The sequence below is a fragment of the Ischnura elegans genome, chromosome 7, assembly GCF_921293095.1.
Source record: "Ischnura elegans chromosome 7, ioIscEleg1.1, whole genome shotgun sequence".
NCBI classification, from domain to species: Eukaryota; Metazoa; Arthropoda; class Insecta; order Odonata; family Coenagrionidae; genus Ischnura; species Ischnura elegans.
Window position 1 is genome coordinate 5,757,197 of NC_060252.1, and position 23,452 is coordinate 5,780,648.

General features: G+C 40.9%; 1 protein-coding gene across 1 annotated transcript in view; it reads right to left on the bottom strand.

Moving 5' to 3' along the window:
- LOC124162500 (ankyrin repeat and BTB/POZ domain-containing protein 2) overlaps window positions 1–22,588 on the bottom strand; it is a 113,242-nt gene extending 90,654 nt beyond the window's left edge. The window contains exons 1-2 of the mRNA XM_046539064.1: window positions 22,239–22,588; window positions 9,719–9,902 (exon numbers count right to left, since the gene is read on the bottom strand). Of these exons, the coding sequence (XP_046395020.1) occupies window positions 9,719–9,902; window positions 22,239–22,588 (534 nt within the window). The remainder of the gene's footprint in view (window positions 1–9,718; window positions 9,903–22,238) is intronic.
- Window positions 22,589–23,452: the final 864 nt, after the last annotated feature.

Consider the following 23,452-nt stretch of genomic DNA (forward strand, 5'->3'; position numbering starts at 1 on the left):
GCAGTTGGAGCCAAGAATCACGTGACCAGGGACATACCTATCCATTTTAATCTTGGTCGTATTGACGAACACTGAAAAAATCGCTCCCGTTTACATTTACTCGTACATATTGATAGAGAGGGGTCGAGGCCCTCGACGCAACATCACCCAATTAATACCTCTTAACAATTTTATTTCTAAGAATAATGAGATTATGTGTCGAGAGTGTGTGCTATTTAAGTTAGGCTCTTCTAATGGTCGTAATAATTCCCAACAAATGCAGTTCACCCTATCCTAGAGGACGATTTTTAAATTCACTCTCTTTTGCACATGTTATTCCAACACTATGCCCATGAAAAACGAAATTCGAATACCGCATCGGTCGGAAATTTCTTATGCTCCTAAAGGAGAGATCCCATGGATAACATACACAATTTGAGTGGAAAGTAAGTAAAAATATAGTAAAAAATTCACGAAAAAATTCTTCCTCAGAGTCCTGTATTTTTCGTGTAAAGCAAACAAACTATCTTGTTATTTTTTTAACTCAGCAGTGTGAACGAACTTATCGAAAACGCATCAAAATCACAGAACTGTAATCAAGGGAATGCTGATACAACCATTCCCTCAAGTGAAGCTAAAAAATTGGGCCTGTGGCCATCTTGAGAAGGACCTCCAGACTTGTGCTCTATTTAAATACCACATGTGGAATCCCTCTACTTTGAATTTATTTCTCATGTCATGTACCTACTTCGGATGTGATGGCGACTCGGAAGGTAGGTTACCAGGATCCCATAAAAGAGCTCTTTGCACCTCAAAATTCCACACGCTATTCTATCAACATTCAAATTTTGCACATTTTTTCGATTTCAAATACGGGAGTCGACCACCTTCAGAGGGACCGGACAACCTTCAGCTCGTCTTCATGCATAGCGGTCCATTGTGATCAGAATTCAGTCACAACAACCGATCGTACAGTCTCAAGGAGTGAACTGGGGAGAGTATTTTGGAAGCAAACATAACCTTAAATGAGAGTTGATAAGTCCATTTCCAATTTTGTTTGTTTCATACGTCCAATTTCAATTGTGTGCGTGTGTGTTTCTATTGGGTAATTTCCATTCGGTGTGGCCATGTTGCATGTCCGTCGTCGCATCGAGACCTAACAATAAATAATAATTATACCACGAGAAATGAAGGAGGTGAAATGGCAACGAAAGCGACTGCGGTGCCACTCCATTTCTAGGAAAACCTCTAAGGCGCATAGTGCGAGGGTCGCTCAAAATGTCCTTAAAAATGCCGAGAGATTTTGCTCTTCATTTCAAAAATTAATATTTTGAAATAAAAAAAGTAATTTTTCCCAGTAAGCAGCACTCCTGACTACTGTCGGCGTCAAAATGATGTGCCGCTGTACTTAGCAAATTTATATCTGGGCTTCAGTGCATGCCATAATAATGAAAAATACGTCATTTTAAAGAAAATGTTATACTCAATTTTCACCTACGGCTGATTGGGGAAAAGTATCCAAGTTCCGATTGGTAGGTTACTAAGTAAATAGAGGAGATCAGCACTTGTCAGCCATTGCAGAGCATGCTTGGAGTGAGGCGGGCCATAAAATTGATTTCGAAAAAGCGAAGATAGTGGCAAAAGAGAGTCGATTCTACCCAAGGCAAATCAGGGAAGCAATTGAAATTGACAAAACACAAAATATTAACAGGGACAATGGCTATCCAATCAGCAACGTGTGGAAGAGAGTACTGACCAATCAGCGCACAGGGGGAGATCGGCCAGTGCTATATAAGACTTCAGGATGGCTTCCGAAACTGTAGTCAACCATAAACGACAGACGCGGCTGGAGAACCCGAACATTAGCAGTCATCGTACATATCATATATGTAAATATAAAACTGGTACGATGCCGTAGTTTAAAATGATTTAATAAACCTCTCCTACTGTTATCTATCCATCGCCTTATATTATTATAAAAAGCGCAATTACTCCGAGCAGGCGAGAAATACAGAGAGAGGGAATCCTTTAGAGGCGAAATCACCGCCTAGATTTATTTGGAGAATATCTCTGAAGTGTCGTCACTCGGCTCTCGTAATCGATGTCACTGTCTGCATTTGCGCCTAAATAATGTTGCAAACGATAATCCCCAAAGGGACGAATACGAGGGAGCTTCCCGTCCCCCGAAATCACGATCTGTGTACGCCACAGATACAAATATCAATGGGAGAAGTGAGGATTGTCCGTGCAAAGAGTTTAGAAAAAATCATGGGTCATGATATCTCAAAACTCGATCAAGTAAGGAGTTATAAAAAAACAAAGGTCGACTTTAATTTGGCAGAAAAGAAAAAGAGAGAAAGCGAGGAAAGCAAGAGATATAAAACAAGAATTTTTGGATGAAGAACATGGATAAAGGAAATGCTACGATACAAGAGAGGCAATATTATGTAGCGTTCGGCGTTCCGCTGCGGGTAGAGAATGGAGAAGAAATTAATAGCGTTCGCACAGTCAGAGGAAGGTTTGAAAACGTGGATTGGAACACATTGGGCGAATGAGAATACCTGCATCTAGAAAGCATCAATGAAATCGGCCTCAAGAGTCCACAAATCCATAGTATGTTTCAATTTAAAGATGAGATAGCGGTCATAGCTGAGACAGGGCAGGATTTGAAGCGGGTATTTATAAATAGGGAGAGGACAATGGCCAGATATCAGCCGAAAATTGATGAAAAGAAAACTAAGATACGAAACCAGAACCGCCATTGAGAAAGTTTTCAATAAAATGAGGGAGAATAATTTCGTAATAATTAGTTATGAGGATTAAATTAGTACGCTACGTTTTGCTGATGGCATGGCAGTTATGGAAACGACATAAGGATTCGAACAAAATGACGGTAAACACGGAAATGACAATGGCTAAACATCAGTTTAAAATTAAGCGAAAGAGAACTCAGGTATAGTGTAACGGGAAAAAAAGAAGCAAAGAACAACGTTTAAGTTGAGAACCAATGAATGAAGAGGCGAAAGGCGAGCAATCGGCGAAGCAAGAAGGAAGTGGCGCAGGGTAGAAGAGCACGTGTGAAGATAGAGACAGCTGGGCGGACCGTGATAATAGTGGCCGTATGGGGTCGAACAATTCATCAGCAAACCAACGCGTGGCCACGGGTGGAGAACGTTTCTATCGCATGGTGTATGAGAAAAGAAGACAACTTAAAGGCAAAGGAAGCATTCGAAGAAAGGTGGAAAGCCAGCAAAGAATCATGAAGATCAAATCGACGGAGGCAACAAGGAGGAAGTCCTCAGAAGAGCAGGAGAGAAGAGAAGCCTCGAGTAAACCTCGAGAAGAAGATGGAACAGCATGAGACATGATATACTGATGAAGACGATTGTCGAGGGACAAGTGGATGGCAAGAACGGAAAAGGAAGACATCGAACGAAATATATGGAAGAGGGAAAGAGGGATGTGTGAGAGAGAATTGAAGTGGGAAAAGATTAAATCACCACAAATAATTATCATATGGATGCATGCAACGACTCTTAGGACGAACGAGTTGCTGTGAACACCGTTGGAAGGCCACTATCAACCAGGGGCGCAGCTAGGAATTACGGTTAGGGGGGTTTTAGGATACCGGGGAGTCTGGGGGTATTACATACCCGCCAGGGTAAGCGGGTGGTTTGGGGGCCCACCCCCAGAAAATGCTTTAGATAAATGGTTCAAAATGGTGAGTTTTACGGCTGTCTGAGGGATATTTTATTAATCTTCACACTATTCTATGATTATTAATAATCCAATTAAGTAAAATGGATTAAAAATTAAAATTTCTGTGAGCCTTAGAGGGGGGGTTTATCCCCCAAAACCCCCCCTCGCTGCGCCACTGCTCTCAGCTATGTATACGCTTGAGAAGATCCGATGCAGACGATCACCAATGGAGAGGCGCAACAAACGTAAAACAAAGGCAGGGGTCGTGTGAGAGGCTTATGGATGAAGCAATAGAGGCAATAAACGTAGGAGTCAAGACAACGCAAACATGAAAAGAGAATCTGATCGGAGAATGAAGCGGTGGCGGCCACGAATACCAATTTGATGACCAATCATGTTGCTGAGGACGAGCAGTCGAACCTCGTGGTAATTTGCACTCGCCACGATGAGATATTTCAAGGCCAACCCTTTCGTTTGCACGAAGAGCGGACCTTCAGCAAATACTGGAAAAAATTAGTAACACTGCAATTTACTATTAGATATTGCCATTCAGGTTATTTCGGAGTACAGAGCCTTGATAGCCAGGCGCTATAAAATATTAAAACACATTTAAACATATGGGAATGCCTGATTTAAAAATGCTTATAGTTAATTAATTCGAAAAACTATGGACGCTTCTGTTAACATAGCATCTTTGAGAACTCTTATCAACGTATAAGACACTTGGGTTTTTCTTAGACCGGAAGATATTTTTAAATGAATACATTCATATCCAATAGACGCGGAAATTTCGTGATGCTACTATATTATTATAATTTTTACAGAGTTTTAATCTGTTTTTAGGTTTCAAAAGTCTTTCATGATACGTCAAACATCGAAGAAAAACTTAAAAAGGAAGACTTAATATGTACCTAAAAACCTACAAATAAAAAAAGTACTTTTAAACTATTTCACGCGTGATAGCCTAGTGGGAAGAGTGCTTCGCTGCTGACACAAGGGTGTCAATTTCTAACCTCATTTGAACCCTTCGGAAAACACCCCCAAGCAAAAACCCTCCAAATGCGAGGTGGCCCATGGAAAGGCTAGTCCCCTATCATGGATGTGTGGTATTCAAACTGCCATGGCTTACTCTGGGGCAAGCTCAACTCTAACCGATTCAAACCAACCTTCGAGTCGATCACAGAGTGATCAGTGAGCTATTTTTACGTGAGTTTTACCATCTAATTTTTTTTAAATTTAACCCTATCCAGTTATTTTTAACATGATCCATTTATTTTATTGATATTTTCTGTAACTTCCTAAATTATGAGAGGTGAAGAATTTATCACTTATAGTCGTAACTTGTTCCAATGTGACACGCTGATAGATACCTTTTCAGCGTAAGTAAGTAGGATTCTCATTTTAAGGGAGATAGGGTTGGAAAAGCATGGAGCAAGGTCTTCTCTGGTCGGAGCGAGAGGAAATATAGGTATTCTATGTAACAGCAGCAGTAGCAGCCGCCGAGAGGAAGGAAGGAAGGAAGTAAGGTATGAGTATTCCCAGCGGAATTGGAGCAGAGTGAAAGCGTGCCACTGACGGTTCCCTCTCACGCCGACATGAGAGACTCGCGCGCTATCATTTTCTTTTTCAAACTAGAGATGGATGAAAGAAGATTGCACGAGAGGCATCCAATGGTATTTGGAGGAGGCGACATAGAGCTAACGTCATTTCCGGAGGGCAGGGTTGGGAGGGAAGTGGGGAGAAAAATCCCGGCGTCGTCTTCTTAACGAAAAGCGCCGATGGGAACCACAGTGTAATGTCCTGCCGGATGGACCGAGTGTTGCACTTGAAGTTCCCTCCACGAAGTACTCAAGCAGATATCGGGCATCGCTTCCGCCGGGATTAGAAGCCGGTCTCAAAGGGTCGGCAGCCAACACACTTGCCACCGTGGCAACCCGATCTCCGTGAAGCAGGCATTTGGAGCGGAGGGCGGAGTTATTAATAATAGGGGTGACCTCGACGTTACTTAATATTTGGGAAGTATTTTTAAGGGGTGCGCTCCTTGCTATGCAATGGTACGCCCTGAAATAGCAATTTTCCGCATTCTTACATACGTCAGTGCTTCAAGTCAGAGATTATCACAGGAAGAACTCTAAAAACACGTATAGAAGAGCACGAAGCATTTTTCAAAAATAACAATACCTCCTCGTTGTATGCCAAACATTTGTTCGAAGAGAATCATTTCAGTATTTTTGTACCTACCAAAGATATTCCATGATCTGGATGCACGAGAATAATCCGTGTGACACTGCTAACAATGACAAGGGATTTACTCAATCATGTCCTCATTCTATTCCATTACCCCTTATCAATTAAAAGACTCATCCTCCAGATCCCACACCCTTCTCCTGCACCTGGCCACATCTCACCGTACATATCTCCACAGCAACTTTGTACACTTTACCCAACCCACCCCCGGCCTTACAACGCAGCGTCAACCCAATTTTCTTATAGCATCAATATATGATCTATCCCAATTACAATTTACAAATTTTTCTTGGAAATAGGCCGAACAATAAGCCCGGAGAAAACCGTTCTAACTGGTTTCAGAAAAGGCCTGTTTATTCGGTACATTAACCCGGTCGAGTTAATATCTAAATGTAGGAACGCGTGAATGAATTCCAAAATGTACCGTTTGACCACCCAACTTGTGCGAATGCATGCACAGAAAATAGAGCCTGTTCTGATTTGGTGCATGCATTCGCACATGTTCAGTTTACGTCCACAAAGATAGTTCATTCAAACAGCTATTAACTCGTATGTGCATCGTGTAGACAGGCCTTTAAAGGAATCGTGCTAAGCAAAGATTGCTTAAGCAATTCATATTACAAGCATTTCATGGAAACACGGAGAAGATCACTATACTTCTAGGCAGTAGCGGATACAAGAAAAACTCGAAGGGGGCGCAAAAGATATCTTGAGTTACCTTTACTTTTATCCTAATAAAAAATAATCAAGTCACATGAGAGTTTAAGAAGATTTTAATTAAATTTATTAAACACATGTACAAGAAAATGCCATCTTATGACATGAAAAAGTTATAATTGTGGTTCTGCAATGTTTGGCAATACGGGCGGGCCCACAAAGGGGGTGGGGCGCCCCCTCCGCCCCCCATCTGTATCCGCCACTGCTTCTAGGCGCGACAGAAACAATTAGATAGAAGTGATGTTTTTTCGATTTTTTCGTTTCTCCCCAAAACAATGAAGGGCTGCGATAAATGCAAGGAGGAATCCAGATGTCAAATCAGTGCAAAAGGCTTACGGGGTAGTATGAAGATATTGCTCTGCCGCACGATCAATCGCAGCTCCAACAGACCTAGATTTGGTGCTTGAAATTGTGGTGAAAGTCCCAGATTCCCTCGATAGCATAAATAGATCTTCGCCAAAATTATTGGACATCCATCTTTTCATTAACTCTTCATGCCTACACTTTCCAGCCTATCTTCTCTATCGAACTCTCTAAACGGGCAGCTGATTTCCGACTATCTCCTATACGTTATTATTTGGCACGCAATATTGATCCGTTTCTCTCTCCCCAGATTAATCCATTAAATTGACATATCTCGTTTAACATTAAAAAAAACTACAAATCTTTCTATTTTAGAATAAGGAGATGGAGTTAAGTCGGATACAGTTACCTCAGATGTACCCCAAGGAAGTTTTATAAGTCCTCTTTTGTTCTCTTTTCACAATAATATTCTTCAATATCCGCCTCTTCGTAGGTGATGTACTTGTGATCAGAGACAGGTCATTTCCATTGCGACAGATTGGCATTAGAATAGGACCTCGCTGCATTACACGAATCGTGCGGCACTTGGGAGTTAGAATTTAATCTTGAGAAATGCGTGCTACACCACTAACGGGATCCAACCATCGAATGCCAAGTTAGTAAAATACTGTAAGTGATCACCATTACTCGGGATGTCTCGTGGGGTCCAGACCCCACGTGGGGATATCTCACATACGCGAAGTTCGCGAGAAAGCCAACCTTAAATTCCAATTTTTCCTTATCGACTGACAGACACACTATCCATAGGCCATCCCTGCTGTAAGTTGTACCTGAAAATACGCATTCTTACACAGATTCTTATGCCAAAACTTGTCTACGCATACGAGAAATGTTGATAAATTCTAGAAAATGTGCATTTTAATGAATTAGGATTGGTAAAAAGAGTTTTCAGTACATGCCATAGAAAGGAGAAAGAGTGAAGCTACATGACTCTATAGTAAGGCCTCACTTTGAATACGTTGCTAATTGTGGGACCCTTATGGAGTGGTGAAATCAATGGAGTGCAGCGCAGAGCGGCCAGATTCGTGATAACTATCACACCACACTAATCTTTGCTGCTGCGTAAAGTATATCATAAATTTACTTAGTAAATGCGGAGAATACTTTTCTCAGATGACGAGAAAGTTATCCTTCTTTCATCGTCGTACTATGGTAGACTTGATTAAGAGAAGAAATCAAAGGAAACAGACAGCAAAACATAGATATTTAAAATGCCATTCTCTCCTCGTGTCATCAGGGATAACAACGGTATCTCACGGTGTCACTCGCTAAGACGAATCATTGCATATTTATCTTTTTCCATTGTTCTCACCCTCCATGGTTTCACTACAATAATTACTAACCGTTGCCAAGTTTTGTCTATGCATGAATGCGCGGTTTTTTTGCTATTATACGTAATATTTTTTTGATCGTGTGGTGTGCATGTGGGAATCCTCCAGCATGCTAATGAATGAACCCCTGCCAAGCACCCTGGAGGTAGCTTGCAGGGTATTATGTGTTTGTGGGGTTTTTCTTGGCCGTTCTACTCTCAAGTTTAGGTTTTATAGGTATGCATTACAGGTTAACATTATCATGATTCATTCTAGTTGTGTTATTTTCTTCATTCATAAACCATTTGGTCCCTGACCAAACGTTCCCTCCGCTTCCACCACTCTTCCCACATAAACTCTCTTCCAGACCACATTGACCCGTTCTCTTTGCCTAACCACACCTTTACAAACCGCGCTCTTTCCTATCTTAGGTAGACACTCTTAAGGTCAATATGATTAGATTCAATGCATTGTTATTCATTTAAATGTATCATGTTTAATTTTGTTTGTACTCATTATGTTTGTTATATTGTGCCGCTGTAAACTGGAAATTATGCTGTATGTGGACAAATTGGTAAATAAATTACTGCGTCGCAACAAAATGGCAGTTATTCTTTATGAAAGAAAGCAGACTAATATATGAAAGTGTTGACAGCAACTAGGCGTAGGAGAAATTTCAATGGAATATTACCATGGACTAAAAGTTGCAGTGGGCCGTAGATATTGGCCAGCCGATTCCTTAAAGTATCTGAAGCAGATACGCGTCACCTTTCACCTTAAGTTCCTATGGCGTTTTGGACCTCTTTTCATATCATTTTGATCGCAACATTGGATACTTTAATGGCCATCCAATCAAGGGATTTGGCTTGAGAAACAACTTACCTACATGTCACTCTCAGGAAAATTTAGGAACATGTTCTTCCAATTTTTCATCAACAACTGACAAACACATTATTCGTAGGCTTCTGTAATTCCTTGCTGTTGTTTCTGAAAATTCACATTCATACACAGGTTCTTACGGCGAAACTTGTCTGCGCCTTCGAAAGATGGCGATGAATTCTAGAAAATGTGCGTTGTAATGAAACTAACTTGTATAGTGTTTATTACCCCACAGTTATTATATCGTAAAAGAAAAGTATGCAAGTAAACGGTCAAAGTTTTGAATTGGTAGCAAATGAATGCTGTAACTGAAGTCAATCAATTCTGCTTGAAAATGGCGAGACAATCATTTCAAACAACTGGAAAATGAATTTACAAAAAAATGATAAAATTATTTATAATTTCAGCAACCTTGTTTGCTTTTTAACCCCTGGGGACATCGTTTATGAGATCATAATATTTGTTGCATAAAAATTTGCGAAAATTTGAAGAATTGTTTAGAACGAATGGAGTGAGTGACTCACGTTAGATGGCGGCGGTGGTGGTGGGCCAGATGACGACTTGGAGAGCAGCTGAGCGGAGGAGGCCTGTTGCTGTTGGTTGTGGTAAGCATGCGCGGCTCCGCCATGTTGTGGTCCCTCGGTTGCGTGGTGCGGGACGGCGCGGAGGGGTGCGGGAGCGCGGGACCCCTGCTGCAACTCTCCCGGCCTGCACAAACAAACAAACATATTTACACACACTGATACGATCAATGGGCATGAGGCCCCACACCTTAGCTAGAGATAGTATCGAAGGGATTGATTATTCACGTCGAGGTACCTCTCACCTGCGGACATTAATGGCCCCAGAATATGTGTCCGTAAGTGAGAGGTGTCCTTAAGTTGGAGTTGACCAATGAAAACCCTCATTTCTATGGTTTATTTTACCTCGCAATTTTTAATCGGTAAGAAGTTTGGGGGGGTGTGGTAGGCTAGTGGGTAGAGCTGGGTCGGCTGCTGATCGTCACGAGTTTAAACCTCGGGTGATGCATTCCCTCGGACAACCCCGAACGAAATCCTCGGAGTGCGAGAGGGAAAATAACTGCCGTCCACTGCCCTGAATGTATGATATTAACGCGTCTCTGACTTAAGCCTGAATAACACGATCATTTTTTTCGTCGCGAAAGTAATCACTATCGCGATCACTTTTCCCGTCGCGAAAAGCGATCGCTCTAGTGATCATTTTTCTGAATCACACGGTCACTCCCGCCGTCGCTTTTCGCATCATTTCCAATATCACAGCTCGTTGACATAGGGCCCGCATCACGATAATATATGTATAGCGTGTTTGTTTATGTATGTCGTTCCCACAATTGTCAAACGTTGCGCTGCAATCGCTTCATACGGTAAAGCGTTCTGATTGGCTGATATGGGGTTTTAGCGACGGAAAAAGCGACCGGACTAGTGATGAAAATTAGCGATGGGAATCCTCATCGCGATCGCGAACGCGAAAAACAATTGCCGGCGACGATCATTTCGCCTAGTGATCGCGATAGTGATCACTTTCGCGACGAAAAACATTATCGTGTGATTCAGGCTTTAGTTTGAAGTGAGCTCTACCATCACCTATCCACACCAACCTTTGGGTGAACAGGAGAAGAGTTTTAGGCAACACTTGCAACTTGAAGCGCTTTTTTCTCGTAGAGTGTGTCTGCAGACAGGAAAATCATTTGTCCTTACACTAGAGTACCACCATGGGAAAAAAGCGCCCGATTTGTTTTCTTTCTCCTCAATCTGCGAGTTATCTTCACACCACTGCGTAGAAACCACAGGCAACCGCTCCAAGCGCGGCGCACAGTGGTTCAAAATCGAAAAAAAGGTGGTCGAAATTGTTACCGCTTTTATTCTTAGTCACTGTTGTATCATGAAGAAGCGCATAACATGAATTTTGTCCGCTAAATCCGAATTTGAAGTTATTTTTGTTGTATCTTTGATATTATTGTTTTTATATGGCTAATTATTTGAACAATTAAATGTAAAAAATAGACATTGTATTCAATTTTCCATTCAAGGTGTAGATTGATACGCATAAAATAAATCGAGGTATTTTTTCATATCTGTGACTGCTATTTGTTAAATTTTATGTGATTGATAAATTATATAACCAATTAAAGTTGACCGTTTTTAAAGCAACGTTAATTTGGGTTCGTACATAATTTTTATCTGTTGAGCCTAAAGTTAAATTTTTTAATACATAATCTATGATGCTTTAATTTTTTAAATTAATTTGCTTAACAATTCAAAATTTAATTTAAATGAGTGATTTTACGCGTCAGGCGTTTTTATCCCGGAGGACTCATGTTTGTCCAGTTCTACAAACTACAATGAGCCACGAAATAGTCGTAGCCTATATCATAGATCATATAGTGTAGAATACGTATAGTACTTTCAAAAATTCCTCCAAAAAAGTTGAAAAAATGACTTTCGACCAGCTTTTTCCGATTTTGAACCACTGTGCGGCGTTTGAACGATTCCAGGACACCCTATCGTTCATTCCCCACATGCACACTGCTGTACTTTGCTATACACAGTTTCCGCTCTCCTCTTCCCCCTATGAGCTATTAGTAAACGCAATTTTCAAAGGAAAATATTTCCATTTTTTGAAATATGCGTCAGAAAAAACATGTCAATGGTGTCCGAATTGGGGAGGAAGAATTGTGCCCAACAATAGGGTAGTTTCCTTCATCAAAGAAAACGAAAGGCATTGATTGCGATTCGTTACCCACCATTAGTGTATTCATAATACACAAATTATTTGGTTTTTGAAATACCGGTTTAGACGAATGGCAAGGGTCAAATTTTATCCTCATTTGAAAAAGGCCAGATTGGCGCCCATGCGATTCCACTCCGCATGACGTCACAGGGACCTAGTTTCTACACGAGAGGATAGGAGTTATGCATCGTCTGAGGTTACCAATGCAAGCATGAGGCACAGAGCTCAGGGAAACATGTCTTAATAATCACCTATTAAAACTGGCTAATGTCGGAAAGTTTTCTTCGTTTGATAAGGTATTAATAAACCTTTTTTAAGCCAAGCGCTACCGTTCAGCAAGGTACTCAGCTATCCGCTAGCATCCTGCGACGTATCAGAGCTAAGCCTCGCCTCAAGGTCATCTCACCGGGCGGGAGGGGGAACCAGAAATACGACGTACGGAGATATTTCCCGACATTCATACTTAAGCGTCGCGTTTTCGCGCGCTTGAAAATTTTCACTTTTCATTTAATCGCGAAAAATAGATGTTGTCATTTAAAAATCTAAAAGCGCGAAATACGTACTCCAGGAGTAATAATCTTTCGATTAAGGCAATAAAAAAATAATAGGAAACCACCCTATTGGTCAGTGTCCGTCAGTGGGAGTTTCCGTATACTAGAGATTCGATCTTTTACAAAAGCACATCCTTCTTTCGGGAAATTGAATCGTGTCCTCAAGTCAAAGGTGTCGGTGAACTGAGGCTCCATTGTACATCATTATAGTTTCAATGAAAACCTGAGTTAAAATGAAGCAAAAACGTCATATTATGTTTTTAATTTCAGCTGTGTAACATAAGGAGATTTTCACGAATCACACGAAAGAGAATCTCTTTTCGTCCACAAAATGTATTGCCAGCCTACGAGCGTATATATGGCTGCACAAAAGTCTCCACTGGGCAAAGAGATCCAAATTTAACGCCGATTTTTAGCTCTAATTAGAATACTTAACCGAAATACATTTCGTGAATATGGGCTCTATGAAATTTATATCTTTCAAATGCCATTCTTCATAATCGTAAATATTAAACCGTAAATACTGAGAGTCAATGGATCGCTCTCATTTCATCGCCACACTGCGGACATTTGATGAAACGGCCCAAAATCCAGCTTCAACGGCAAGTGCCTCCTCTATTCTATGCAGTCCATTTGGAAACTTCTGCATCATTTTGAAAACAAATTAATTATAATTTGAGATTATGGACGAAGTTCATGGAAATGTGAATGCTTACCTGTAAGTAATTACTGCGGAGAACTTTATTATTAAACGATCTCCATGAATTCAACAGCAATAATTATATCCCCAATGGAATAGTGCAAGTCTCACGAGGAATATCAAAAATTCATCTAGCTTCCAGTTTTATCCTATCGTCACGATTGGAAAGCTAGAATATTCGTAATACACCGCCAAATATTTTGAATTATAATATTAATTTTATTTACTCCTACATTTTGATTTTACAGCTAAATAACGAAGATAACAAAGAGAGGGAGCTTTGGGTGGTCTCTAAGGTCCAAATAGGACCAGAATTTAGCCATCATCAGATAAAAAAATTATACGAATAAAAGAAAATAGTAATGCAGTAAATAATACATGAGAGTTTTAAAGAAATAACATCTAAATAAATTTTCATTTATTTCTTGCAAGAAAAGCCAGTCATTGGCAAATCTTAACATTTTATGTGAAGATTTAATTTTAGCGGGCAGTAAATGAATTAACTTTGGCCCCATGTAAAGAAAACAACGTTAAAGAAAATAATATTAACCGTGGTCTGTTTGTTGAAACAAATGACTCATTTGTTTCAAATGACTCATTACAACGTTTGTAAAAATGTTTGTGCAGCCATATCTGTATGCTTTTCGGACGTAAAACTTGAAGTATGATATTGATTATCATTCCCAATAAAAGCCAAAGTTTTTTTGGCGTGTAGATCACATTTGTCGTTTCGAGACAAAATACAAATGCAGGCGAAATCATAACCAACACAGTAAATAATGCGCTCTTTCTATTAGTTAACACAGCGCAATGCATGAAGTTTCGAAGGGAAGAGAGCTGTTATCATATTCACAAAAAGATATTCTTGTGAGACCTAAGCCTCTGTAGAAACTCATAGATTAAGAAAAGCAGTAATGTCCAATAAAAGAGCTTTATTACTTTATCATTCTAAAACGAAATTTAGTTATAATTCCAATTTTTCTGAGGTTTTCTAGATGATCAAGGATCCATCATTGATTTGGCTGCTATTTTATCTCAAACTTCTCCACAAAGCACAACGTCCGTTTAATTCTAACGCATGTGCTCTTATGTGCATCAATGGTAGCACAATGACGCTAACAATAAGTAGGTATTTAGGTACGGATGTTGGATCATGCTGATATGTTTATACCATGACGACAGAAACCATTTAAGATGTAATATTATGATGTGAAAGTATGATATGAATGCTATCGGAAGTGGGTGCATTGATATTTACCATAATATAAGGAGAAACCCCGATTATAATAAATATTCATGTTACTCCTGGGAATATATATTCGTTAATTAAAGATAAACCAGAGTAGCTAATGCGTAAAAATGACGTCAAGTAGAAACGAAGCAGGCGCGTGCAGTGGAATTTAATGAAAGTAAAAACAGTCCTGAAAAGGTATCACAAGTATACAAAATTCATTTCGTCTGCAATTCAACAAAGGTATCAACAAAATATTGACGAAATCTCCTCGTATTCTTAATAAATAAATTAAAACTTTACAATGTTGACACAATCACGTGATATATTCAAAATCCGCCATATTTCCGCATGTTTCTCAAGAGGTTCCTCCGATACCTCGTCCGCCTTCATGTGATGTATTTAAGGCCTTCACCCATTGGCTGGGGTTTTAACGGCCCAATGATCTAATTTGCGCACAGAGCATAGTATGTGATCACAAGACATATGGAAAAATAATTTTTCATAATACTTTCCGAAGAATTCCGGTAATAGTTGCTAATTGGTGCAAATACGACATTGGCAAAGTTTCAACTCAACATGACGCCGTAAACCCGCTGAGGGCATTGTTAGAAAAAATACAATTTTTAATAGAAAATAGAAATTTGTCCGGCACGGAAAGGAAGCCATTTTTCGTATAAAATTAACTTTTATTTAATTAAATAGAGAAATTTTTGTTGAATGAACGTTTTTGATAAAACTGATGGAAGAGGCTGTTAAACATTTTTCAAGTAACGAAAGATTGCATAACCACCAGGATGTATTTGAATTTCCGATAAATGTTTCAAAATTCATTCACGACGGCTTTCCACAATTTTACCTTTGATTCCATTTTTTAATTTATTTGTCACTATTTTTTTCCAAGAGACAGGACGCAAAGTCAAACAACTCGTATAAGAGGTATGGGCATTTCCATGCTGTTTCTGTCACTCCTAGCCTCAATCATTCCACTGCAATGGACGATATTGCTAATTTTTAAAATAGTCAATCCTTCAGAGGATCTTTAAAAGATGCAGTTCTTAGACAACTTCTCTGAATTCCGAATACTGCAGGAAACATTAGGTCGCGAAGTTTGGGTGACCCTCTCAGGAACGCTTGCGACGACGTCATTTTTCTCATCGATTTTATTGATCCGAGGATTTGATTTGATTGATTGGATTGATCGGAATTTAAAATTTAGTATAACAGAATAACCGCCAAGGTGTGCCACCAGTTTCACTGGTAAGCTATCTCCATCCCACGAGAATTTTATACTGTGTTTCTAGAGCAAGCTGCTAAACCGTAATTAATCATCTTACAGGAACTACAGGGATTCTACAAGGAGTTCTCAGATTGTATGGTTACGTACGGTGTGTCGTGGTGGTGCAGAAGGGTCCACTGCGAGTCAGGGTCCACGGGGCCCACGGCCCTCGCCAGCGCGCCCTCTAGAGAGTAGCCGAAGGAGCGGCGCAGGAGGCGACATAGAGTGGACGCCGCTTCCTTGCCAGGGGCGGCGGGGGCAGGGGGGGCAAGGCCAGGGGGGGCGGCGGCACAGAGCTCCCTGCACAGGTGGCATCGGCACCCGGGTGCGGCGCCGCACTCCATACGAAATCACATCCACGCGCACTCGGGAGATGAGAAGATGGTGCTAAATCCTCCACACAGGTGTCGCTCCAATAGCAGTGTCGTGTCGCTATGTTGCTGCTATGGCAATTGTGTTGATTCCTCCGTGGGCCTGGACTCAAATCCTGCAGATGGTATTTCAGAGACAGTGTTGCTTTCGATAGAGGGCACTCAAGCACAGAACTCCGTCCGTTGGATAGGACGCAATTAGCCGTGGTCCCTTGGGTGTCTTCCGTTAAGAACAGGATGAATCCGACGTCAGAATCTGTCCTCTGAAGAAAGACCAATCCGAGTTTCTCTCCTCTCCAAGGGCAGCACACCGTCCGTGAAATGGGACGTGAGTCCGTCGTCCCTTAGGCGTTAAGAACAGGATAATTCAGACGTCGGTTTTCTCTCCCTCCGCTTTGGTCAGGCGACACCGAGTTTCTTTCCTTCGCCTATGCTCAAATGACCCAAGTTGTCTGTCGCCTCCTCCAAATGAATACCTAAGGGTATCACGCCGATGCAGCTGTATGACTGGATACGGACTGCAGACGTTGATCTAGGGAGGTGCGGGGCAGTTACATTCTGCACTCGCTGGCGGCCCTTGATCAAACAAAGCTGGTGCCGTCGTCAGCCGGCTGGGCGATTTTGGAGACTGTCCCGTCCACACGCACGCACCAATTCCAATCCGAATCCAAGAGCTCCCTCGTGTCGCGCAGAGATGACTGAATGAGGTTCACCAAGAGGGAGCTGCTGCAGTCACCCGCCTTCGAGCCCTTCCCTTCGCCCCCAGCCCAGTTCGCACGGCCTCCTTCCCTTGTTTCTGGAGCGATCGCTTCTCTTCCTAATTCCCACGGGCGCTCACTTTCGCGTAAAAAGCATGGCTCACGAGCACGGAATCTTCTCACTCACCGTGAAATATATCTATTCAGCGGACACTTTTCCCCACCGCATTTCCCATGCACACAATCGAAATTCCGCCTCTCCTCTGCGGCCAGCTCCTCCAACGGCCAGCGGCCACATTCATTTCGGCCAGTGGAAAGCCCTGTTCAAACTATGGACCATGATGACTACAGCAGTGCACCTCGAAAACGATACCTCGCCACCGCACTCAAGTGCCCCATCAATGCCAGTGGGCTTCGTGTCTGATTATTTAAAAATGTGTATGGCTAGCGCATAGGAGAGAGGAATGGAGACCTATGTCAAACCAATCCTAGGATTACTGACAAATGATGATGATAATCACGCTGACGAAGCACAAGAACGGCACAAATGACGGCCCCGAAAGAGAAGAAAAGTTAAGTAAATTTTGGCTTAAGTTTGATGCCTCTTAAGTAGAGTGACCGAATTTTCGCGAATAGCGGCTTCTCAGTGTTCAGTGAAATGATTTATGCTTCCATGACTGTGTTAAAGACAACATGGAAATGTTGTGCTTGCTCTGTATGCATGATTTTTTAGTTTTACTATAACTTTGGTTACGCATATTGTTAACATAAACTCTGATAATATTGCTATTTGCATAAATCGGAGACACTACTCATGAGTAATAAATTGAAAACAAAAGAAAGTGGAAAATATTTAAGTCCGACCAAGTGTTCTATCGATTCGTTTTGTCTTTGTGGTGCTTCGCAGCCACTGCCCACACGCGCGAATCGACCGCTATGCGTAGCTATCAGTAGTACGCCTTATCAGGGCCCTATGCAATTAGGCTCCGACACTCATTCCGAGGAGACACTGGAATATATTTTGCGAATCGCTCTCCTGTAATCTAGCATCCTCAAAAGCGTCAGGGAGCGGTATGATATCCTTAAATGTTAATTACACCGTTCGCTGATGTTATACCAAACCAACCAACGACAACATCCACTATAGTTTAACGTACACCCTTAGCAACGGCATGACATTTAAGTTTTAAAACTCTTGAAAGATAATCACACCAGATAGGAAGTAAAATAACATGAATCCGACATAAATCATGATATTTATATCAAACGATTAAATTAAAAGCTTGAAGCAAGAAAATACCACCATCAGAAAAGCATCAGATATAAATCACTCTCAATTAATAATGTTAATGGCTCTTTTTCATTAGGTAATCATCCGCGGGAGCTCTTGCCTCCCATTCAGCTGTCAACTCCTTCAACGGACACTCTCCATTAAACCGCACGCTACAAGCTTAAGGCGGTTTCCTTTTTACATGCACCGAGTGCTTCGGGGGTATTCGGCAGGGCGAAGAAGAGCAACCGAACGTAATTTTTAACGGCATATTTAGCCCCAAGAACACGGGACCATAATTCGTAGGTGAAAGGAATAGAAAGATGGTAGGGAGGCAAAGAGATATCAAAAGAATCACTTGAATTTTACAATCTGCAAATGTATTGGTACCACAGAATTCCTGTAAGAAGCTAAATCCTATTAAAAAGTGACCGCATTGAAAGTAAAAAAACCTCCCTATCTGGAGAATGGGAATTCCCGTTCGGGAAATTATTCCAGTTCTAATCATTGATAACTACCCAGATAATTTGAGACGATTGAACGTTACAGCTACATATCATATATATTTACAAGCTATTAAAAATGATACTTGAAGGAACAAGAGACTTCTCGATCGGTTTAGCTTAACATTAATTACCATTTCACCAATAAATCTCGTGGTTACTAAAGAGAACATTTCCGAAACTCAATAGGTTAGTTTCCTTCATCATAGAAAACGAGAGGCATTGATTGCGATTCGTTACCCACCATTAGTGCATTCATAATATGAAAATTATTTGGTTTTAGAAATACCGGTTTAGACGAATGGCAATGGTCAATTTTTATCCTCATTTGAAAAAGGCCAGATTGGCGCCCATACGATGCCACTCCACGTGACGTCACAGGGACCTAGTTTCCATACAAGTAGATAGGAGTTATACATCGTCTGAGGTTACCAATGCATGCATGAGGCGCAGAGCTCAGGGAAACATGTCTTAATAATCACTTATTAAAACTGGCTAAGGTTGGAAAGTTTTCTTCGTTTGATAAGTTATTAATAATCTTTATTTAAGCCAAGCGCTACCAGCTAGCAGGGTACTCTGCTACCTGCTAGCATCCTGCGTCGTATCAGCGCTCAAAGCCTCGTCCCAAGGTCACCTCACTTGCGGCAGCGGGAACCAGAACGACGTCACATGGAGTTTTCCCGGCATTCATGCTTAGCCGTCGCGTTTTCGCGCGCTTAAAAATTTTCCCTTTTCATTTAATCGCGAAAAATAGATATCGTCATTTAAAAATCTAAAAGCGTGAAATACGTACTCCAGGAGTAATAATATTTCGATTTAGGCAATAAAAAAATAAAAGGAAACCATCCTATTCCATGGGCAGTGTGGATCGCTTTTGAAGGCATCATTTATTGAATAAGGGACGGAAGGGATAAGTGGACACAAAGCAAAAAGCGTCGAAAGTAAGCGTTAATGCTTCCACGGCATTAAACCGAGACAAACAGCCCCCTGGCGTCATTCCGTGTGTCTCGTTCAGAGCGCGCCACTGCTGTCCACTCACTTTCTGCTTTGTTTTTGGCTTAGAACGCGCCCTTCGCCTTCACACAGAGAACACCGCGTGCATAATAATTTGGAGGCAAAATGTATACATAAAATGCTTTCTATATAAATATACACACACGCACGCAAACCCCTCTCTGCTAATTGCCCATTATTCCCACGACACAATGGGCCATATCTGACAGGGGGAAGTTTGTTTAGAAGGGGCGGGGGAAGGAAGGGGGTGAGAGTTCTTCTTCGAAGGATACAATGGCGAACAATTAAGGGAGAATCCTCCATATTGCCCACACCCGACAACATTGTACATTTCATACCGTGGCAAGTAGCCCTTGCGGGGATTCAGAAGCTTCACTTCCCACCCCCCCCCCCCCGGAATTTTTCCCTCACACTGAAAAATCCGCTCAAGAGACGAACTAATTACCAAGGGGCACCTATACTCTCACCAACACCGCTACAATATTGTGTTAGCCTCAATGCACAGCATGCATATACTGCTTGGTTTGAATTTGAAGAGGCACAATATTTTTGAGGAATCCTGTCGGAATTTAATTGCAACGGGTGCATTAATAATATCACTAATTCAAGTACGAGCGCATTATATAATCCAACAAAGTAAAAAGATTTTTTTGAAACCGAATAGTATCGACGAATGCCACCAGAGCCCAACATTTTCACAACATTGGGCGAATTTCTAGATCAAGTGCGGATGGGAGACCAATCCATAATAACCACGGTCATTTCAGGCGTCGCAAATGATATTTTGAACTTTCAAGCAAAGCAAATGAGCAACTTCCACCCAATCCCTCCACGAAATAAACATCGCCTCCCCATGGCCCTTAGTTCTTTTTTCATGGGCGCAAAACTTCTCCAAAAATCTCACTTATGACTGGAATTATGGACTTGAAATTTTGATCTATCATAGAAATCCCGAGAGACTAGAGGAAGCTGGTAAAACATAGACTATTTTCAGAAAAGATAGTAGAAAATTTGTAGACGATGCACAAGCACACCGTGGCTCTTAAGCCACACGACTAACTTATCTGTTATTATCTCCCGTTTATACAATGAAGGGAAATAGTTGGCATATTCACGGAGTGAAGAACAGCAGGGTTCAGGGGTGGTTATATCACATTGGACTTCACTATTTTTCTAAGAGAGCTACGAGAAAATATCTGTACCACAAAAAAAATCAATATTATCATTCACTGATATTGCTGAAGCTGATAAAAGAATAAACAGAAATAGTGTGAACGGTTCATTTCCATTGTGTCATCGGAGTATTACGTTCGAACGTAAAGATCCGGTTCCCGTGGAGTTTACATCAACAGCTCAAAAACACTTGAAGGAGCGATTGTTTAACTTTATGTTTGAATGTTTTCCGGCTATCGCTCAAAAGTATCTCGTCGTCAACACACCACTTGACGTTACGACCATCGCCAATCGTTCGCAGGTGAAGTTTGGGATTGAATTTAAATGTTTATTACCTTTCATAATCATGTTGGATGTCTTTTTTGTAAAAAGTGAATTACGCATTCAATTTAATTAATAAATCGGAGTGTTAAGCTGTTAATGATGTAAATGTGTGGTAAAATGATATAGATAAATACAATTTGTACGTGATGGTTGACTATGATACAAAGATGAGGCATTTTACATTTGCTTCGCTATATAATGTGTGTGCAATTGAAATGAAATTATCCTTTTCGCATGCTTGATTTAAAACGTGGTTTCACTATAGTGTATTAGCTATATTATAGCTTCGCTATATAATGTTTGCAAAATTATATCCTCTACAAGGTTTAATAATTCGGGACGTCGGGCGGTTATTGACAAGTAAAATGATTCAATTTATGATCTCAAATAGAGTTAATTTTAACTTCTCAATGATGTCGTAAATTAAGTGGAATGGATATGTTTTTATGTAATTCAATTAATGTCTCTGATGCGATATTGTGTTCTCGAGAAGTTAGAATTTTCGAACTGATATTCGGGTGTTTCAGACGAGAGGAGATATCAAAGATGACTAGATATATTTATTTCATATAAATGACTCATTCGAACATCAAACATCTCTCCGAATCCATTTGGAAATATTTGGCTCCTGCGCAAAGCGACCACTACATATTTTTTTCATTTGTTTTGGTCAGTTGAGTGGAGAAGAAAGAAAGAAATGGCGCGACCGTGGTTGGACCCCCTGGTCGGCGCACGATAAACTTTTTGAAAAACATGTAAAATTACTGCAAAAATACCATTTAAATACATAATTTTATTTGCACTAACACCAAAAATTATTAATTAATAAGAAATTTATAATTCTACAGAAAAAAAAATTAATTTGACTTCGATTTTGGACGATGACACCTTCTTTCATACACCAATCTAACACATACTTATGACCGTATACAGGCAACAATGCGAAATATACGATAGAATATTTCACCTGTTTCAAAAAACATTCATCCAAATTCTTCTTATAATCCACAGATTCCATAGAAATCATGCTCGAACGTTTTATAAATGGGTCACTTCGATAATAAATCAGGGATTTGTTGAAAAAAATGAAGTAACCATAAGGCGCGGCGCCAATTGGCGAATAAGGGGTTCCAACTCCGGTTCACCCGAAAGAAATAAAGAAAGAGCGGTGAGACTTACCTCCTCGGCTTGGGTCTGATGATTTCGTGTCCGGGGTCTGAGTGCAGAGGGCTGCGGTAGTGGTCGGCGTCGGCTCTGAACTCCGGAATGGGGTGTGCGTAGTGGTGCTGGTGGTGCGGGTGGTGGGTGCCGGGTGCGGCTGGGTGCTGCTGCGGGGGCGCCATCTCCTCCTGGGCACCCGGGTGCGGAGCCGCACCGCCGACGCGCGCCGTCGCTTGACGACGCCCCGCCTGCGCCCCTGACGACGAGAAACAGTCACGTGACATTCCCCTCTCCTTCTCGCCCCGATTCAGAGCGGACCCCGGCACACACCTCTCATTGCACCTCGACTTTTTCCTCGTTTCAAACATTTTCTTTCATGTTAAAACAATTTGAGAACCCATTTCCAGTGATCGAAAAAGGGTTGAAAAATGTTAATGGGTACTCAATTACAATTGCACTCTCAAATTTGTAATTAATTGAAATTAAAAATAACTCTATGAAAAAGTGATCAGAAGGATCACAATTAATTTTTCATTTTGCACGTGAAAAATGATCATGCATTTACCGTCCATGTTATCTGAAATCGGGAGTTCTCACATGAAAACCATAATTTTAATAATTATTAAATGCCGGTGCATAAAGCAATAATTAAATGTTTTATTTAGGCATAAATTAATATGTGCTACTAAAATTTTACACCTGCGAATGAGGTTAATGTGGCTGGAATTGTTTTTCGATCAGAGCGCGTGGAATTCAAATTTCACTTTTGATCACTAAAATGTATCGGTCACTCAAATGAAGCGACTACTCGCACACGCTTAGCAGTAGAGATTGCTAGTAGAAAAAAGTTTTTTTAATGCACAGATTACATGTGAAAATCACCACAGATGTAATCGTTAATAAGTAGTAATTCGATTACTTTTACTTCGTTACGTCACATTATTGGTAATTTGAACATTTTCCAACATCTCAAATTCGGAAATTGACCTCAGCATTGGCTGGGGCGAAATAATTTCTAATAACCCGAATGTTGATATTTCAAATTTGAAACAAAAAAATACCGGTCGAGCTGGAGTGATGCGCCTCTAAAGCCGAAATCACGCAATACAATCACCTTGCACAAGTCTGAGTTAACAAGCGATTGTCCAGAGCATTGTGTGAGATCACGACTCATGTGATTGGGGAAACTTAACCAAGGACACTGCTCACCATAAGCACCATGTGTCATAGAT